General features: G+C 42.1%; 1 protein-coding gene across 5 annotated transcripts in view; it reads left to right on the forward strand.

Moving 5' to 3' along the window:
• Window positions 1-3579: 3579 nt before the first annotated feature.
• parp4 (poly (ADP-ribose) polymerase family, member 4) overlaps window positions 3580-17186 on the forward strand; it is a 45486-nt gene continuing 31879 nt past the window's right edge. The window contains exons 1-14 of one of the 5 annotated variants that reach the window (XM_013265405.3): window positions 3580-3628; window positions 6155-6282; window positions 6959-7193; window positions 7641-7734; window positions 8546-8624; window positions 8719-8823; window positions 10234-10392; window positions 11099-11236; window positions 11410-11577; window positions 12483-12634; window positions 13802-13933; window positions 15403-15501; window positions 16135-16318; window positions 16499-16640. In XM_013265405.3, coding sequence (XP_013120859.1) covers window positions 6157-6282; window positions 6959-7193; window positions 7641-7734; window positions 8546-8624; window positions 8719-8823; window positions 10234-10392; window positions 11099-11236; window positions 11410-11577; window positions 12483-12634; window positions 13802-13933; window positions 15403-15501; window positions 16135-16318; window positions 16499-16640 — 1813 coding nt within the window. In that variant the 5' untranslated portion in view covers window positions 3580-3628; window positions 6155-6156. Of the gene's footprint in view, window positions 3629-5851; window positions 6283-6958; window positions 7194-7640; window positions 7735-8545; window positions 8625-8718; window positions 8824-10233; window positions 10393-11098; window positions 11237-11409; window positions 11578-12482; window positions 12635-13801; window positions 13934-15402; window positions 15502-16134; window positions 16319-16498; window positions 16641-17186 lie in introns of those variants that run through there. The other 4 variants (XM_013265403.3, XM_013265404.3, XM_013265406.3 and 1 more) reach the window with 4 other exon arrangements.

Genomic DNA, 17186 nt, shown 5'->3' on the forward strand with positions numbered 1-17186 from the left:
GTATCGTGCCATCTCTAGTAACAACCACCCAATTTGCTCGATTTGACTGAGATGGATGCCTTCCTGAAACCACGATCCAAAGCGTACGAGACTGAAAGTTATTGACTTACTTCACTCGAACATGATATGAACAATTTAATCTAGCCTCTCTGCATATCATGTAGTTTCTACACTATATAGTTACACTTAACTTTAAAGCATGAGGCACTTATGTTAAATACACGCAAGATGTTTACGTAAATCCAAGAGTTGGCCAATCCCTTTTTTTCAGTGTAGGTCCAACTTTCTCCAGTCGTCCGTGGTTCCCGCCCATATACCTTTACTTCTTCTGTGTTTCGTATTTTTTTCCAAATAGCGGTAAACGATCAGTGTATAATGCTCATTAGCGCCGTCTTCCGCTTCGGAGGGTGAATCAGAGATTAACTCGGAATAAAAATTGATTCCTGCAGCTGCTCAACACTTACGGAAAAAATTAAAAAAAAAAAATATATAGGATACATCGATAAGACAATGAATATTAAAATAAATACATTTTGTCTTCCACTAATGCATTTAAGACAATTTGATTTTACTTATTTGGTGAAACACTTTGAGATTTTATTGTATTTTAGCATGTGCTACATAAATTAATCCTACCTACTTGAAACAACAAAAATAACAGGACTTTACCATTCTTATATGTCCTAACTTAACTGTGTTATGTTGTGCTTAAGTTATGATTTTAAGTGATGCTTACTTAATATAGAAATAGTTCAATTCAATCAAAAATTATTAGTTTCATTTACTCAAAAAGGAAGAACATGTTACACGAACTTGACATATTTAAGTTAACAGAACTTTTTAAAGACTTTGAGTATACACTACTTAATCTATTTAATTACTTTTCGGGTTTACAGTGCAGTAACAGTTGGGACGCCATTTGAACTATAAATAACAACAAAATGCAATTATTTGAAAACCTTGTAAACCCATATTTTATTCAGAGACATTTTACGATTTAATGAAAACTAGTAGCTCATTTTGAATTTGATGGCAGCAAATTCAAAAGTTGGTACGAGGGCAACAAAACAATTCAAAGAACTGCTGAAGGAACGTTTTCCGACTAACAGAGTTAATTGACAGTGGGTCAGTAACATGACTGGGTTAAAAAAAAGGGCATCTTAGTTTCTCAGCAGTAAAGACGAATAGAGGTTTAAAGGTTTAAAAAACACATACTGCAGAACAATGTCAGAATAACGTTCCTCAGCATAGAATTACAAATACTTTGAATATCATCTGTTGTACATGTCAATTATTTTTGAGAAACATGGATGCTGTGTCCTCCAGACTAAAGAAGAGTCGGACCATCCAGCGTGTTTTCTGCACACAGTCCAAAAGTCTGCATCTCTGATAGCATGTGGTTGCATCAGTGCAGTGGAATTGGCACCTACACATGTAGAAAGGCTCCATCAACGGTAAAATGTCTGTGAAGGTTCTCAGTCATCCAGGTCATCGTAGTCAAAGGAGTTTGCAAAAGAAAAGCGTCTGGACTTCTTTAAGTTGCTTGAAAACATTTCAACTCTCATCCGAGAAGCTTCTTCAGTTCTAAGGTCAAATGGTGGAGAGTCCCAGATTTAAACCCAGTGGGAGTATCCCCCCAAAGAGGGACAAAGGACCCCCTGGTGATCCTCTAATCACATGAGCCAAGGTGTGAAAGCGGGTGTGGGACCTAATCAGCCAGGGTTTCGGGTGAGCTCATTGTGAAACCTGGCCCCACCTTGTCATGTGAATTCCTGAGGTCAGATGGCCCAGGATGTGAGTGGGCGTTAAGGCGTCTGGGGAGGGAACTCAAAACTGGATTATAGATGGCCGACAGTTGGTGTCGTAAACCACCGCCTCTGTTCAAAGATGGTCGCGACCATCTGTGAGTGACCATCTTTGAACAGAGGCAGTTCTATATAATTCTATATCAGTCAAGAAAGCACAATCTTCCTCTCTTAAAAGTCCAGCACCTGGTCTCCTCACTCCCCAGACTTTTATGACATTTATGTAGTGCTGTTAAAAGAAGACGGGATGTGACAGTGGTAAAGATGGCCCTGTCCAAATTTTATTAAGATTTATTGTTGCCGTCAAATTCAAAACGACCTGATCTTTTTCTTAAAGTGGCAGACTTTCTCAGTTTAAACTTTAAATATTTGATATTGTGAGTAAAATATGTGCCTATGAGATTTGCAGATCATTGCATTCAGTTTTTACTGTGATTGTACTTACAAATACGATGCCTTTATAGAAAAAAAATGTCTTTGGTTTAATTTGAGACGTGGCAAAACAAACTGGGGCCTACTGAGCAAACACAACAATGCAAAGTGAACATTTTTTGTACTACATATCTTCATCCAGAGGAGGGCAGCATGACTCTGTGTAACGACGCAGCCCAGTTTAAGAACTGGAGACTGTTTTCATTTCCAAGCAGAAAGCCAGCTGACAGCTGTGGATCACACGCACCAACTCAATTCACTCAGTCCAGTATCCTGTATTTCCAATGTCAACAGTGATAATCGCTCATTTGTCCTTTAAAAATGATTTTGTTGGCCCAATAGGATTAAAAAGATTTATTTTTTCTTAATCTATTGTAACGTTTGCATAAGCTCTCAAGCACCAAACTTTTGTTCTCAACACGGTTTATTGAGGAGGTACAGGAAAGGGGGCACAGGAAAATCCCGAGGAGAGGCAACTCACTCCCCAGCTCCCGAACAACAACAAGAGCCCCCTCCCCTTCCCACACACGCTCAATGACTTTTCCTGCAACCAAAACACGTCTCTTAAAGAAGCAGCAACAGTGCAGAGACAGTGAACCTGTCAAAGTAAAATAACCTCAACAATCGTTACAATACTTATAAAAATCATCATTATTATTATTAAGAAATACTTTAGGAGCAAAAGTCATCCATCCTGATTTTTTGTATGAAAACTTTAAAGAATATACACAACTGGTCAAAAATTTCAGAACAGCCCAATTCTGCCAGTTATATTTTCCAATGAATAGTTTGAAATGGTACAAAAGTGGCAAACTACAAGAAGTTAAAAAAAGGGTAAGGTTACCCAAAACTGTAAAATAATGTACATTTCAGAATTATACAAAAAGGCCTTTTTCAGGGAACACAATGTTGGTTAACAGTGTAAAGCTGTTCTGCAGTAATGGAGGTGGATGAGGCCTTGAAAGCTGCTGCTACTAACTCCTACAGCTGTTCCAACTTTTCTGTTCCAACCCCCTCTGCAGGGTTGGACACACCAAGGGCGTAGATTTGGCATGGACGGAAGGGACATGTCCCCACCAATATCCAGCGATTATTGAATTGTCCCCACCAATAATTTGATCTCTTCGAGTAAAGGAAAACAAAACCGATAAAAAGAAAAAAAAAAACGATCTGTCAACGTCTCATTCACCCAGCGGTGCAGAAAGAGTTAAATTACGTTCTCTACTGGAGTCCTGCCTCATGTGACAAATACGGCCAATGTGATTGGCTGTGCCTTTCAGGGAGCTCTGTTTAGTTTTAGCAGTGACAATCCTGCGCTGCGAGGACCTGCAAGGAGGAGACGAGGAAAAAGGAAGAACCTGGATATAAGAAAGTATTTTTAAAAGGAACCTGTAAGTCACTTAAAGTCAAGTTCACTCATAAAATGTGTCCGTCATAATAACGTTACAGGCTATGCTACGCCATACATGCCAACACTCCCGATTTTTCCGGGAGAATCCCGAATTTCAGTGCTTCTCCCGACAATCTTCCGGAGCCACCATTCTCCCGAATTTCTCCTGATTTTCCACCCGGACAACAAAATTGAAAAACCATATCCCAGATTGGCTCAGCCAATTCCAGTTTCCAACAATGGCTACTACTACTGCAGCTACTTAGTTTTAATATTACTCTTATTACTCTTTCTGGGTCGCAAAATAAACTTTTAACATACTTTCAGGCGAGAATGTAGCTGTGTAAACTTCAAATATCTGTGTTATTGTACTTACATTATAATCAATCAACTCCCTTTTGTCCACCTAAAATATATTTACAGAACTATTTTTGCATTTGTTGCAATTTCAGCTGTCCTCTTGGCCATACTACTCTTAAGAGAAACATTTTTAAAGTAAACAAGAATTTTTTTAACTGCATAAATAAAGGATACATAAAAGTCACTGCCAAAAACTGATTGCGGCTTCTACCTTGTTACAGGAATGTTGTTTGTTGCTCAAGATGACTTGACATAATTCATGAGGGATATATTAGACACATATTATAGACCAACAAGTTATTTATAGCAGTTTAAATACAAGCAATCAGTTTTTGGGACAACACCTGGTCCTCAGGTGGACGCAGCCTCTGAATTTGGACACCCCCGGCCTGTTTCTGGCCGGACAATAATAACAGTGACATTTAACTTATTTTATCCGATAAATAAACATTGTAAAATTCAAGTTTTACAATGCCCAACAGCCCTTTTGAATGTCTCCCTAATTCTGAGGTCTCAAGGTTGGCAAGTATGTGCGAGGCTTTGGCCCACACCAGTCTAAAATTGTATGTAACCATGAATAACGTCTTGCCATGTCATATTGGACACTGAGTTGTTGTGTGGGGCACCAGTAGTCCATGTCTGTTGCTGTAACAGTAGTTCATGTTTAGAATAAAAAATCCCAGCTCACTGAGTTGATCGGGGCAACAGTGCCTAAAATGTTGCATAATGTTGCTGAGAGATCTTTTACTTTGTGCTAATCTTAGATGAGTAGTTTTATGGACAAAAACCAGCAGGTCAGTCAGTGTTCCCTTAGTGCTAATGTATAACAGATGTTGGTGCACTATAACTGAACTAATGTTGTTAAGTCCTTAAAGTCATATTCTTTTATTGTCATGACTGTATTTGAAGCTATTTTTATTTTTGTATGATACCTGATTTATATGGAATATGGCTGAAGTAAACTAAAGTCTAAAATACTTAGTCAGTCATTTGTTTAATAGTAATTTAACATTATATAATTCACATATAAAACTATGAATTGTGATTTTAAATGGTTTAAAAGCATGTAGAATAGCACATGTAGGCAAGTATATTTCTCCTTTTTTATCAAGAAGCAAAGACAAAAAGGGAAAAAAAGAAACAGGGCGGGGTTCAGTGGTTGAATCATCCGTCCCCACCAATGCCAAAACCAAATCTACGCCCTTGGGACACACTGTAGTTAACAGCTTGCGTGATAAGCGGCTCACAGGACAACAGCTTCAAGCACAGCTTAATGGTGGTCGTAGTAAGTGGAGGAGGGAGTGTGATGGTCTGGGGCTGTTTTCGGTGACTTGTACGGAGTGAGAGGCACCCTGAGCCAAAATGGCTACCGCCGCATTCTGCAGCGCCATGCAGTACCCTCTGGTATGCACCTAGTCTGTCAGGGCTTCATCCTACAGCAGGATAATGATACCAAAAAGAGGTCCAAGCTGTGCCACAACTACCTCAGGAAAAAGAGTCAAAAGTTACAAAAAACAGTTCACATTTTTTTAAACAACAATATGAGAGGAAGCAATCTCAGTATAAGCCAGTTCATTGTATAATAAAGCAACCATAGACAACAGTCAGAAACTCTGTACATGCTTAAAACTGCAAGGACAGAGATGTGACATATAAACAGGTTATCACAGTTCACAGTGCAAAAATACGGATATTTGACACATTCATTATTAGCACACGGATGGCTCCACACGATCAAGTTGACAACATGTTGCTTCTGTCATATCTGATGAAATGTGTTAATGTCTGAATATCTGTGACGTTTCAGTCTGACTCGACACTGATTTGTCGTGGACGTGTTCGAGTCTGTAAACGTCACGACCTTTATTTTGAAAACCGAACCAGACAGGAAGTTAAATGTTGCTGCTCGCTTTAAGTTAGTTACTGGACGAGTGCGTGCTTCGGGTATTTCGTCAGTACCTTTGCTGTTTCTGATCGTGTCGATGCTTTGTTGTATTTGTCGTTACTAACGAGCATGATTCCCGTGTGGCTGTTCTCTAACTAATCTGTTACATTGGATACTTTTTGCTGCTTTGAGTTACTTCCGCATTTTAACAGGAGTTGGCGGAAGCGCCAGCAGGGTTTTTCTCAGCACAGCTGTGTGATCCACGTCTCCCTCTGCTTCCAGACATGGCGGTGTTCGACAGCTGCTCGGTGCTGTTCGAACTCAAAGGTTTGTCGTTCAAGGAGAAGAAGAAAGTGAAATCAGCAGTCACAGATCATGGAGGCAACCTTTCGTTTGTGGTCAACAAACAGGTCAGAGAGCTGTCAGCGCGCGCGCGGGGGGGGAGACTGAATACTCAAATGAAACTTTACTAAAAAACTTTACTTAAAAACAACTTTTTTCTTTGGTAACTGCTGCGTCCATATCGAGCTGCAGCTCGTGACTATTTCCGTATAATGTTCACAACATATTCTCAGATTTTGAAACCATGGCAAAGCTGCACTGCACCACGAATGATGGAAGTGATTCAAAACTAGAATCCTCCCACATATTTATAGAAACATGTAGTTAATAGTTGGTTCTGATCAACTAAGAATCGGCTGCACTTCCATAGAGCCTGCAGTCTCACAGGACAGTCTGTTACCAACAAAAGCACACAAGTGAGCAAAAGTGCTTATTGTGCAGAAGAATGTCCCTCTGTGTTAGTGACTGTGGTGCAGTTTGCTGATGCAGATGCTGAAGTCTGACCTGACAGAACTACGTTCTCTTCTGATGGGACGCTTCAGCAATTTATTGTTTTTGTAAAAGTATATATTTGCACACTGACTGACCAACACAGGCCAGCAGTGCAAAATGCCTTTTGGATTGTTTTCTGCTTACAAACCTACAGTGTGTGCATTCTGCAGCTTTATGTTCAGAGACCAAAAACCAATAAATACATTTAAAAATCTTAGACTTCTCTCTCATTTCTTCCTACATTTCCCACAGTGCTCTTTGGTAGTGACAACCGATGTATCCAACCTAAGCTCCAACAGGCTGCGTAGCATTCAGAAATACCACACACCTGTGGTCGGGGTGGATTATGTGTACAGGTGTGTGGAGAGAGGAGTTCTCCTGCAGGTAGATGAATACAAGCTGGACACGTCCTCTGCCTCATCAGGTCCTCTTCATCGCTCTTCCTTCAAGATGGCTCCACTGGCTTCACTCGCACCTCAGCAGATAGGTCTGCATAGAAAGCACCACTAAGCAGATGTTTACAGTTTCATTTATTTCTCTATTTCTTTTTTTCATGAATTTGTGTTACAGACACAGACAAGCTGCTAATTCTACCCACATGCAGCACAATGACTGATATTTCCTTTACTGTTACTGTTCAGTAACATCGTCCCCCCACACTGATTTAAACACATTCACATTAAAAATGTTCAGGAGACTCATAAAACTAGTTCAACCTGCTGGCTGAGGTCAGATGAACATGGGTGTGTGCAGCGTTACACATTCACGTTGTGTTTAAAGCTGATGCAGCACTGTTGTGCAAATTCATAAGAACCTGTTTGCTACTCAGTGCAAAGATCTGTGCACAACATGATATGATATGGAGTTAATTATTAAACTGTGTGTGTGTGTGTGTGTGTGTGTGTGTGTGTGTGTGTGTGTGTCCATACTGCAGGGTCAAAAGGCCAGGCCCAACCTATGGAGTGTGTCAGTGGGACTCAGAGGGCAGAGAGTCTTGAGAGGAGTGGGAATGTGCTGGACAGGTTCAGGTGAGAGACGCCATCAGCAGTTAGAGGGAATCTGTCTATTAGTGAGTTACATTAGGACCATCTGCCTGTTAATGTCGACACCCTGAGTTATGAAGACACCTCTGACCTGTCACGGTACAGGACAAAGTACCAGGGATGCACTGATCTAATATTTTGGATCAAATATGTGTCTGATTCTGGTTCAAGAACCTGGATGTGGTATATGGTTAACAGTGGGCCAAGTTCATTCTGCTCTGATTTACACACAAACTGGGGTCATGTGAGCGATTACGCGGCAAAGCGTGTAATAGGCGTGTAACAGGCGTGTAATAGGTGCACCGTGTGCGTTTCACACTTTGCCTGTGCCAAGTGTGAAGTGGACACACAAGCAGAAGTTGCTTTACCAGCAGGAGGAGACAATATATTTAAAGCCAAGAGTCACTAGTAAAGGCACGAAGTACAACCCAGCGTCCTTCTGTGGCAGAAATGATAAAGCTGGGCTGCTGGTAGAGCCTACAGTAATACACAGATTGTGATTATTGTCATGTTGGCTTGAAATAAGGTGTCTCCATCTGCTGGTACTGCATTGAACTGCAGCATAGACAGATGGTCATAGTTTCAGCTTTCTCTGTCAGCCCCGCCCACGTTGGCTCATTTAGCAGATTGGATTCAGATCTGGAAAGATTGGCCTGCTTAAAAACTTGAACTGTTTGTTCTCTAAGCTGCTGTAGTTATTAGATTGGTTTAATAGTGCAGATAACTGCTCTGGTAAGTTTTCTCCAGTCATGGCGCCTCAGAAGACAACTGATGTTTGAAATGTTCATTTTGACAGAATTTATAGAGAAACTGATTCGGATCTTCCGTCAGACCAAAGTGACTTTCAAGTGGCAAAGTATTCAATCTTTGAAAAGGTAAAAGAACATTTTTGTAGCTTACCACTAATGATATTCCCACAGCAATAATTACTGTAATGACTCTTACTGGTATTAAACATATGCACTGTAGGTAAACAGCAACAGTTGGTGTGTGCTGGAGCTGCAGAGCTTCAAAGGGGAGGAGGGGCGGCAGTACCGTGTGGTCAGATACTGGAAGGATGATGTACTCTGTGAGGTAAGAAGTGGCTTTATATTCACAAACAATAGACGTGTATATATATGTGTATACATGTGTGAGATTGACTCGACTCCACTCTGGTTCATGTTTTCTGTCTTGGTGTGAAACTCTATGAATGTACATTTGTCTTTAAAATGAGAGCTGAGCTGGATCCCTGCAGAGAACGTAGTGTTTCTTCTATACATCTGCCGTTTAGCTGCTCGTCTTCAGGTCCTACAAATATTAGTGAGATGAAATCTGCTGAGAATCGGTGACAGATTTATTGTCAGTGTCACGCAGTGCTGGGGAAATACTTTGGGTCATGTGCACACTCTGTCAGTGCGCCCCAGGGTGTGGCTACAATGTTGCCATCACCAGTGTGTGAATGTGTGGATGACTGAATGTAGTGTAAAGTGCTTTGGGGTCCATAGGGACCAAGTAAAGCGCTCTACAAACGCAGGCCACTTACCATTTAACCTCACGTCCCATTAAAGCCAAAATCTTTGACTGGAACACTTTCAAAGGATCACTGTTAGACCTTCTGTTGAGCTGGCTTTGTGACCTGATGACACTGTGACTTTAGCGCTGAAAATACACAGTCTGCTATTCTAATATGATTTTGTAAATGGACTGATTCTTATATAGCGCTTTTCTCCCGGAGTACTCAAAGCGCTCTATACAACATGCCTCATTCACCCACTCATACAAGCACTTCTAAACTCAAGTGCAACTAATAAGCATTCACACTTCAATGAACGCATCGGAGGGCAACTTGGGGTTAGTATCTTGCCCAAGGATATTTGGCATGCAGACTGGGGCAGCCAGGAATCGAACCACCAACCTTCCAATCAGTAGTTGATCTGCTCTACCACCTGAGCCACAGCCACCCCTTTGTAAGAGTTGAGGAACTCCAAGTATTTGTTTCAGTTTCATCTGTACTTTAAACCGTGAGCTCGAAATCATCAGCAGTGCTTAAACGAGTCCTGTGCCAAACCTAGAAGGGTTACGACCAACTCCTGGTGACTTCCTGTTACTCCAGGAAATGACATCTGCTCACCCCACACACCATACAATAGCAGCCCATCTGTCACTGCTCATAGCTGAAGGAGTGTGTGCATAGACAGTATAAAAGATGGTTTCAACTACCAAATATTTACAAAATAGACTTTTTACTCAGTGTGACCTCAAACAGCTGACAGACTGATAACCTCAGCAGGAGAGTCAGGACGACTATCGTAGTCCGGGTCCTTCAGATGGAGAGCAGCTTTGAGACGTGTGCAATTCTTCAGATGTCCTCCGAGTTGCGAAACAGGACGCTGAAATAGGAAGACATGTTCCACAGTGCACTGTCAGCACAATCACACGTCACTGGTTGCTTAGACCTTTGATTTTTTGGTCTTTTTTTGCACACATACTTGTGTTTCACAGAAGAAGGCCGTGAGGGACAAGCTGGTGTTTTTGTCCACCTCAGAGGAAGCTCTGGAGGTGTTCCAGGCCCTGAGAGACAGCCTGGAGGCTTCAGGTCTCCGGAAGCAGAGCAGGTTTCCTCCTTCTGCCCGTGAGATGGGCTCTGCGCCCCTCCAGCAGGTCTGACACACTCACTGATGAAAGAACCAGTTTCAATATTTCATCACATCTTTCCTCTTTGCTCTCAGCTTTTAGACTCACCTTCATTTACTTCACTCGTTTTTTATTTGAAGAATTAAAGTTTAATAAAAATGTTTCCCACTTTCTTTCTGAGGTTTAATGAATCATCAGTTTTTCCAATGAGGAATATTGTTGAATATCAACACTGACCAAAACACTGGTTATAATTTTTGACATATTAAGAGGACACAGTATTACAAAGTACACTCCCACCAACCACTGTGGGCTAAATCATCAACCTTTAATACAGCTGTCTTTCTCTCTGTTAAGTTGTATTGCAGCAGTTTCCAGTACAAAGCTGTGGGTGGGTCGGGTCTCACAGCATGAATAATAACATGAAAGTTCAGTACAGATTTATTAAGAATGTCACATCAGATGCTTTATGTGTTCGTGTCACATTTTATATTTGTGCACAGATGAAAGTTTTCTAAAAGTAATATAGAAGGAAAACACAAGCATTTTGGAAATGTGTCAAAATCTGGTTTCAAACTAAAAATGACTGAATTCATGTTTCTGGACCAAATTTGGAGCTGGACTACTGAGAGAACATGTGGGAAATCCTGTTTCTTAGTAGCACATATGACGTCTGAGACCTCCATCTGTGCTGCTCATCAGTTGGATGATACGTGCTCTGTTTGATTGACAGCTGCTCCTGGAAGAGAAGCTCAACACAGGAAGCTTATCACAAGAAGTGGGTGTATTTGTGGAGCTGCTGTGGACTGAGGCGCTGGGCTGCCTCGACAACATCCTCAGAGTTTCAGTTGACAAGCTCAGCCTGAATGATGTAAGAGTTTCTCTGTGGATTGTTTGTAAAACGTGGAGCTGCTGACGGTGACCACTGACAGAAACTGCAGCTTTCCCATCAGCCTGACCTTTGTTTCACATCCCAGAAACGATTTTGATAGGACCGTGTGTGTGTGTGTGTGTGTGTGTGTGTGTGTGTGTGTGTGTGTGCAGGTGAGCAGGGCAGAAGGCTTGTTGCTTCAGGCTCAGAAGAAGCTGACAGAGGGAAACCACGCTGAGCCGATCAGTCTCCTGCAGGAGTTCTACACTCTGCTGCCACACAGACAATCCTCCATGTTTCCCAGCACCAAGCTCATCTCTCAGAAACTGGACCTCTGTCAGGTAACATGTACACGTTCATACGCAGAAGGCTCTGAGACACGCCCACTGACATCACACGTACTGAGAAAAATATCCTGCAGAGTGATTTGTGTCAGAGATGCAGTGTGACTGAGCCAGGACAGAAAAACCAACAAAACTATCAGAATACAACTTGCAATAAGACAGAGAGCAGCGACTGGTTCCACTGCTTTGGCACCATGTCTGAAACAGCTCCATAAAACTTAGAGGTCAATGTGAAAGGAGGGAAACAAAGGCATGCACGTGATGTAAAGTACACATAACGCCTCTCCCAGCTGCTGGGAGTGTTCCTGAAGGAGGAACGTTGCACTATGAACTATGACCCTTTAACTCGGCTCCATCAGGAGATGGCGCTTTTTCACAAAAACATTTCACAATTTTTTGATCGCTTTCATGCTGAAATATAAAAATGTCAAACAGGTGGATAAACGACAGAGTCAACCTGACCGTCCTGTGCACTGCAACATACACTACAGACTACCCAAAACAATCCCAGCATGCATTTCTTCATTTATCCAGAGATGTTTGGTCTTGTTTGGGCTTCAGCTCCGGTTCACTGTTCCTCTCAAGAACATTTCAGGTTTTTCCTGTTTTGCTACTAAAACATATTAACATAGTAAAATGCTAACTAAGCTAGCGCTGCAGCACTGCTGTAAGCTGAATGCTTCATTACACATTTGTAGGAAACATTAAAGGAAAAAATACACAATGACTTCAAAGGTTAAAAGTCTGTCAGCTGTTTGAAGGGCCAGAGGAGGATGATGATTGGACAACGACACAAATTCCCCCACTCCAGTGCACAAGTCCATGATATCGATCAGCTCAGCCTCTGTGTTCTCTTTGTATCTTTAGACTAACACAAAACACAACGATTTGATTTCCTCTAGTTAATCCGAGATGTTCTGAATGCAAGCGAGATGACTCTGAGGAGCCCCGCCCCTTCCACTGTGGGGAAGTATCGAGCTCTGAGGTGCAGCGTTGAGACGGTTCCCCCCAGTAGCTCCGAGTTTCAGGCTGTGACCGATCTCCTGCAGGACAGGTAGTTTCATGTCTACTTTCCAAACGAGGATTAAGTAACAGTGACACCACATTCAAATTCATGCTGATATATTGTGACAAGGACCCAACACACACACAGGATTTCATGTTGTTTGGATGTTTTTCGGTCACTCAGGAATAGCTGCTCCATTCCACACACCCTCCTCCATCTCCGCCGTCACTATATATACGCAGAGAAGAAGAAGATCATTACGTTGAGCACTCACACCTGCCCTCTGTGCCGCCCCTCCACTGCAGCAGGCCACAGACCACACCCCTGCCATTTTAATATAGATGTTGTCCTAACACAGGGGTGTCAAACTGGGGGCCAAAGACTCCAATCCAGCATTTTGGATGGCTTTGGAAAATATGAACAGACAGCTTGTCCTCCTGATAAAGATCTCCCTCGTGGCCGTTCATACTACATCAAGATGATCACATTATAGGTTTCTGTCATTTTACACGTTTACTTCTAAAAACAGCTCTTTCATTACAGCAGCATTTCTTTATCATGTACAAAGACTCAGACATGCTGTTGAAATTCTGCTCCTCTGTCTTTTACATACAACTGATTAAATGTGTCAGAGTTTCACTGGTCCCACCCAGATCAGATCAAAGTGGGCTTTATTGGCCTCTGATGTAACATGGGGGTGGCTTCCTGCTCCACACCTTTCTGATTGGTTCAGATCGCCATCCCATCCCAGTGCCTCAGGTCCTCCTCTTCCCTTTCTCTTCCTCTCGTCTGGTTTCTGTGGGGGGGCGGGGCTTTTAGGCGCTCTGCCCCTCCACTGTGGAGTTCCCCTGACCTCAGAAACACCACTTCATTCCCTCTTTTTAAGTCCAACCTCAAAACCCACCTGTTTAAATTTGTCTACTCCATATAACTCATGCATGAACTTAAACTTTCTATCTGCTACTCTTGTTATTGTGTATATTTCATGTTTTTATACCTGTTGTATTTGCTGTACAGTGTCTTTGGGTGTTTTGAAAGGCGCTTTTAAATAAAATGTATTATTATCCCAGCTGTAAGAAGTCGGTAGTTGCAGAGGTAAATGAGCCAACGTGTTCACAATGATCTGTCTTCAGTTTTCTGGCGTATGTCTTCTGTATGCAACGACACAAAGATCTCTTTCACAGATGTTCCCTCGCGTTAATCTGTGTTTCGCAGCAGGGTGCAGATCCAGCAGATTGTGCGTGTCGGCCGAGGGGTGGAGCTTCAGACCTTTAAGAGCGAGCTGGAGAATGTTAAGCCACTCCTCCATTCCTCCAGTCCCAACAACTTTGTGGGAATCCTGTCTCGGTGAGAACATGTTAACTGATCCCGTCGTTTGTCTCATACCTGATATACTGTAACAAAACGGACAGACTTCAAGCTGAAACCCACATCGACAAAACTCTTTTGTAAAGCAGTCCATTCAGAGATTTAGCTCATCTCATCGCATCAAGCTGTGGTTGACACTCTCATATACAATGAAACAAAGTCTGAATGTCGTCAAGGTGTTGTAGTTACCCGCCGTGGGCAGGTGAGCAGGCAGGCGGGTGGAGTGGACAACAAGTCAAGAACCAGGCGCTGTGGGGAATTTAAAGACTTTAGCTGCAGCTACCAAATATCTCGATGAGTCTGGATCTCAGTGACGTCGACCTCAAGGTCAAAGTAAGAGGTGAAAGTTGTTTGGAAACTTCATGATAAATTGAGAAAGACAATTTTAATTGATACCATAGCTGCATTTAGTAGTGACCTTGACCTGAAGGTCAGAGGTCACCTGAAAATTAATGAGGAGCATTAATGCGTCTTTAGGGAGGGGGCGACTTGTGGCCGTCAGTATTTAATTTTATTCAACTTTTGGGGATAAAACACAACCATGTGGACGTCTTAGTCCATTTGCATGAACACGTTTGGTTTATGTGTCGACCAATCAGACCAAAGACTGAAGGAAAAAACAAAGATTTTCTGTATTGTATTTCAATAAATACTCTATCCTTGGTATTTACATCTAGTTTAACCGATAATCTAACAGGACATCTCTGCCTGTGTACTGCTGCAAGCTCCTTATATTCAGATCTGATGGTGTGTGGGAATAATAAATGGAAACTTAATGAGACATAATCCTGTGTACTTGGATTCTAAGAAGAGCAACAAAGGCATTTGTTGCTTTTTGGAAACAACAGCTTGCTGTCATGGTGTGTGTGCAGCAGGCAGGAATGGAGGACCCGAGTGCAGGACTGAAGATGCCAAAATTAAACTCAGAACTCAGCTTTATTTGCTGGACAGGAAAAAGAACAGAAAACTAACTAGACTGGGGATCATAACACGGCTTACATCAAAATAAAACAGGAAACACACAACAAACACAAAGGCATGGACTTGACACTGAACAAGGGAAACACAAAAACAAAACTTAAGGACTAGAAATCACAGGACAAATTTGTCATGCTGTGCCTTTACTGCAGCAGCTTTCAATCACTGTTTGTTTGTGAGCCAAAGTTTAGTCTTCAGCCAGTGAAACGCTCAGTTGGGTTAAGATCAGCTGACTGACTTGGCCTTTCAAGAATATTCCACTTCTTTGCTTGAATAAACTCCTGGGGTGCTCTGGCTGTACGTCTTGTGTCCATCTGTATTAGGAAACGCCGTCCAATCATTTAGCTCGATTTGAGCAGACTTCCTTTATTAACATAACGATCCTGATATCTTTACTTTCATATGAATTGTGTGTCTTTAATGTATGTAGTGAAACAGCAGCTGAGCTGTCTTTGTGTTCTCCTCTTTAGTGGCCTGCTGTTGCCCCATGTGGGAGTCGAGCACCACGGGATAGAAAGAACGGATTTCGGGAAACTGGGTGGTGGAATCTACTTTAGTGATTCCCTGAGGTTAGTCGAAAATCTCAATCTGACCAGTTTGCTTGTTTGTCTGACACACATTTGCTGTGCAAAAGTCTTGAGCCTCATTCATTGAAATTTTGCCATTGAGTGAAAAGTGTGCAAACGTTGGTGAGAATACGACATATAAGGCAAATATAAATAACTAATTCAAGGAGAAGAGACGTGTTCCAGTTGGTGTTACAATCTGGATGCAAATCTAATGATTACATTGATTTCGATTCCCAACACCACTGGCTGAAAATGCCAATGCCTGCCGACACTCAGTGTTGCACCTCTCCCCCGACTACCGTGCGTATCGGCAACGCTTTGAACCAAAACGTTCAAATTTGAATACGTTCATGAGACTTGTTGCCACTTATGTTAACTTTATCTTGTGTAATCTGGCACACCTCAGCATTTTCTCCCTGATTCTTTCTGCCTAAGAATGGCTTGGGGATGAATGGACTGTAAGGTTCATATGCTGTGGAGTGTTTTCAGTCCTCTGGTTGTAGAGTTTCCTCTGAATGTTAAGGAAACACTGCACAGCAGTAATAAAAGCTAAACGATTTCACTTGTTATTATTGGAGTTTTGATATCTTTGAACCAAGATGGCAGCAACACAGTCACGTTTTCCATCCACAGCACCAGTCTGAAATACTCCAAGCCCAGCGTGACAGACGGCTCCCGGTTGTTGTTGGTGTGTGATGTTGCGTTGGGACGTTGCAGGGAGGTCTACAAGACGGACATCCTGCTGAAGCAGGCTCCCGATGGATACGACAGCGTGCGCGGAGTCCGCCGCACTCCAAACACTCCCTCTGAGTTTGAGGTACAGTAGGACTGTGTGAGAGTTTAAATGTACATGGAGAGATAAACAGACAGAATAAAACAGTTACTGCCCATAAGCTGAATTATTGTTCTTTGCTGAATATTTAACTGTTGTCACACTATGATGGCTCATATTTGACACTAACGCACACAAACATACATCCACTCTTGTGTCCTCCAGGATGATGAGTATGTGGTATACAGTCCTGATCAGGTGAAACTCAAGTATGTGGTTCAGTTCAGCATCCAAGGAGACCAGCTAAAGGACTTCACTCCTTCCATGAACATGTCACCTGAGCTCTGTCTTCCTTGTTCTGCTGAAGGTGAGCACTGGACACCTGCGCCTTTGATCAGCTCTTATTTATGGTGATGAACGTAAGAGTACAGTGCACTCAGCTTAGTGGTTGAACTTGAGCTTTCATACGTTTTTACCCCTCAGCTGTAAAAGGCTCATGTGGTAGTATCGTCACCTGGCTGGGCTGGCAGCCTGGACAGCCAAGTTTATAATTCCAATAAGCTGAGAATGAAGCAACGTAGAAATTTGAACCTCAAGTGCTAAAAATCATCAGTGACCTTGACCTCAAGATCAAGTTCATAGGTCTGAAAACTCAAAAAGGAAGCCACCCAGGATTATGACATTTATTCCATACTTGCATCTACTCACATTAAGCCCAGACTGATCCCAAGTGGGATTAACCAGTAAAACCACCAGATATAACATATAGTGTAGCAAGCACTGCTCCACAGCTTTCTTTAAAGGTAAAAAGTAACTATATTCATTAGATGTAGCTTATAATTTACAGGTGGACTCTTTTACGCAAAGCACTTTTTAGTTTATCGTAGAAAGACACAAAACCTTTGCATGTAGA

The sequence above is a fragment of the Oreochromis niloticus genome, linkage group LG16 (assembly GCF_001858045.2).
Source record: "Oreochromis niloticus isolate F11D_XX linkage group LG16, O_niloticus_UMD_NMBU, whole genome shotgun sequence".
NCBI classification, from domain to species: Eukaryota; Metazoa; Chordata; class Actinopteri; order Cichliformes; family Cichlidae; genus Oreochromis; species Oreochromis niloticus.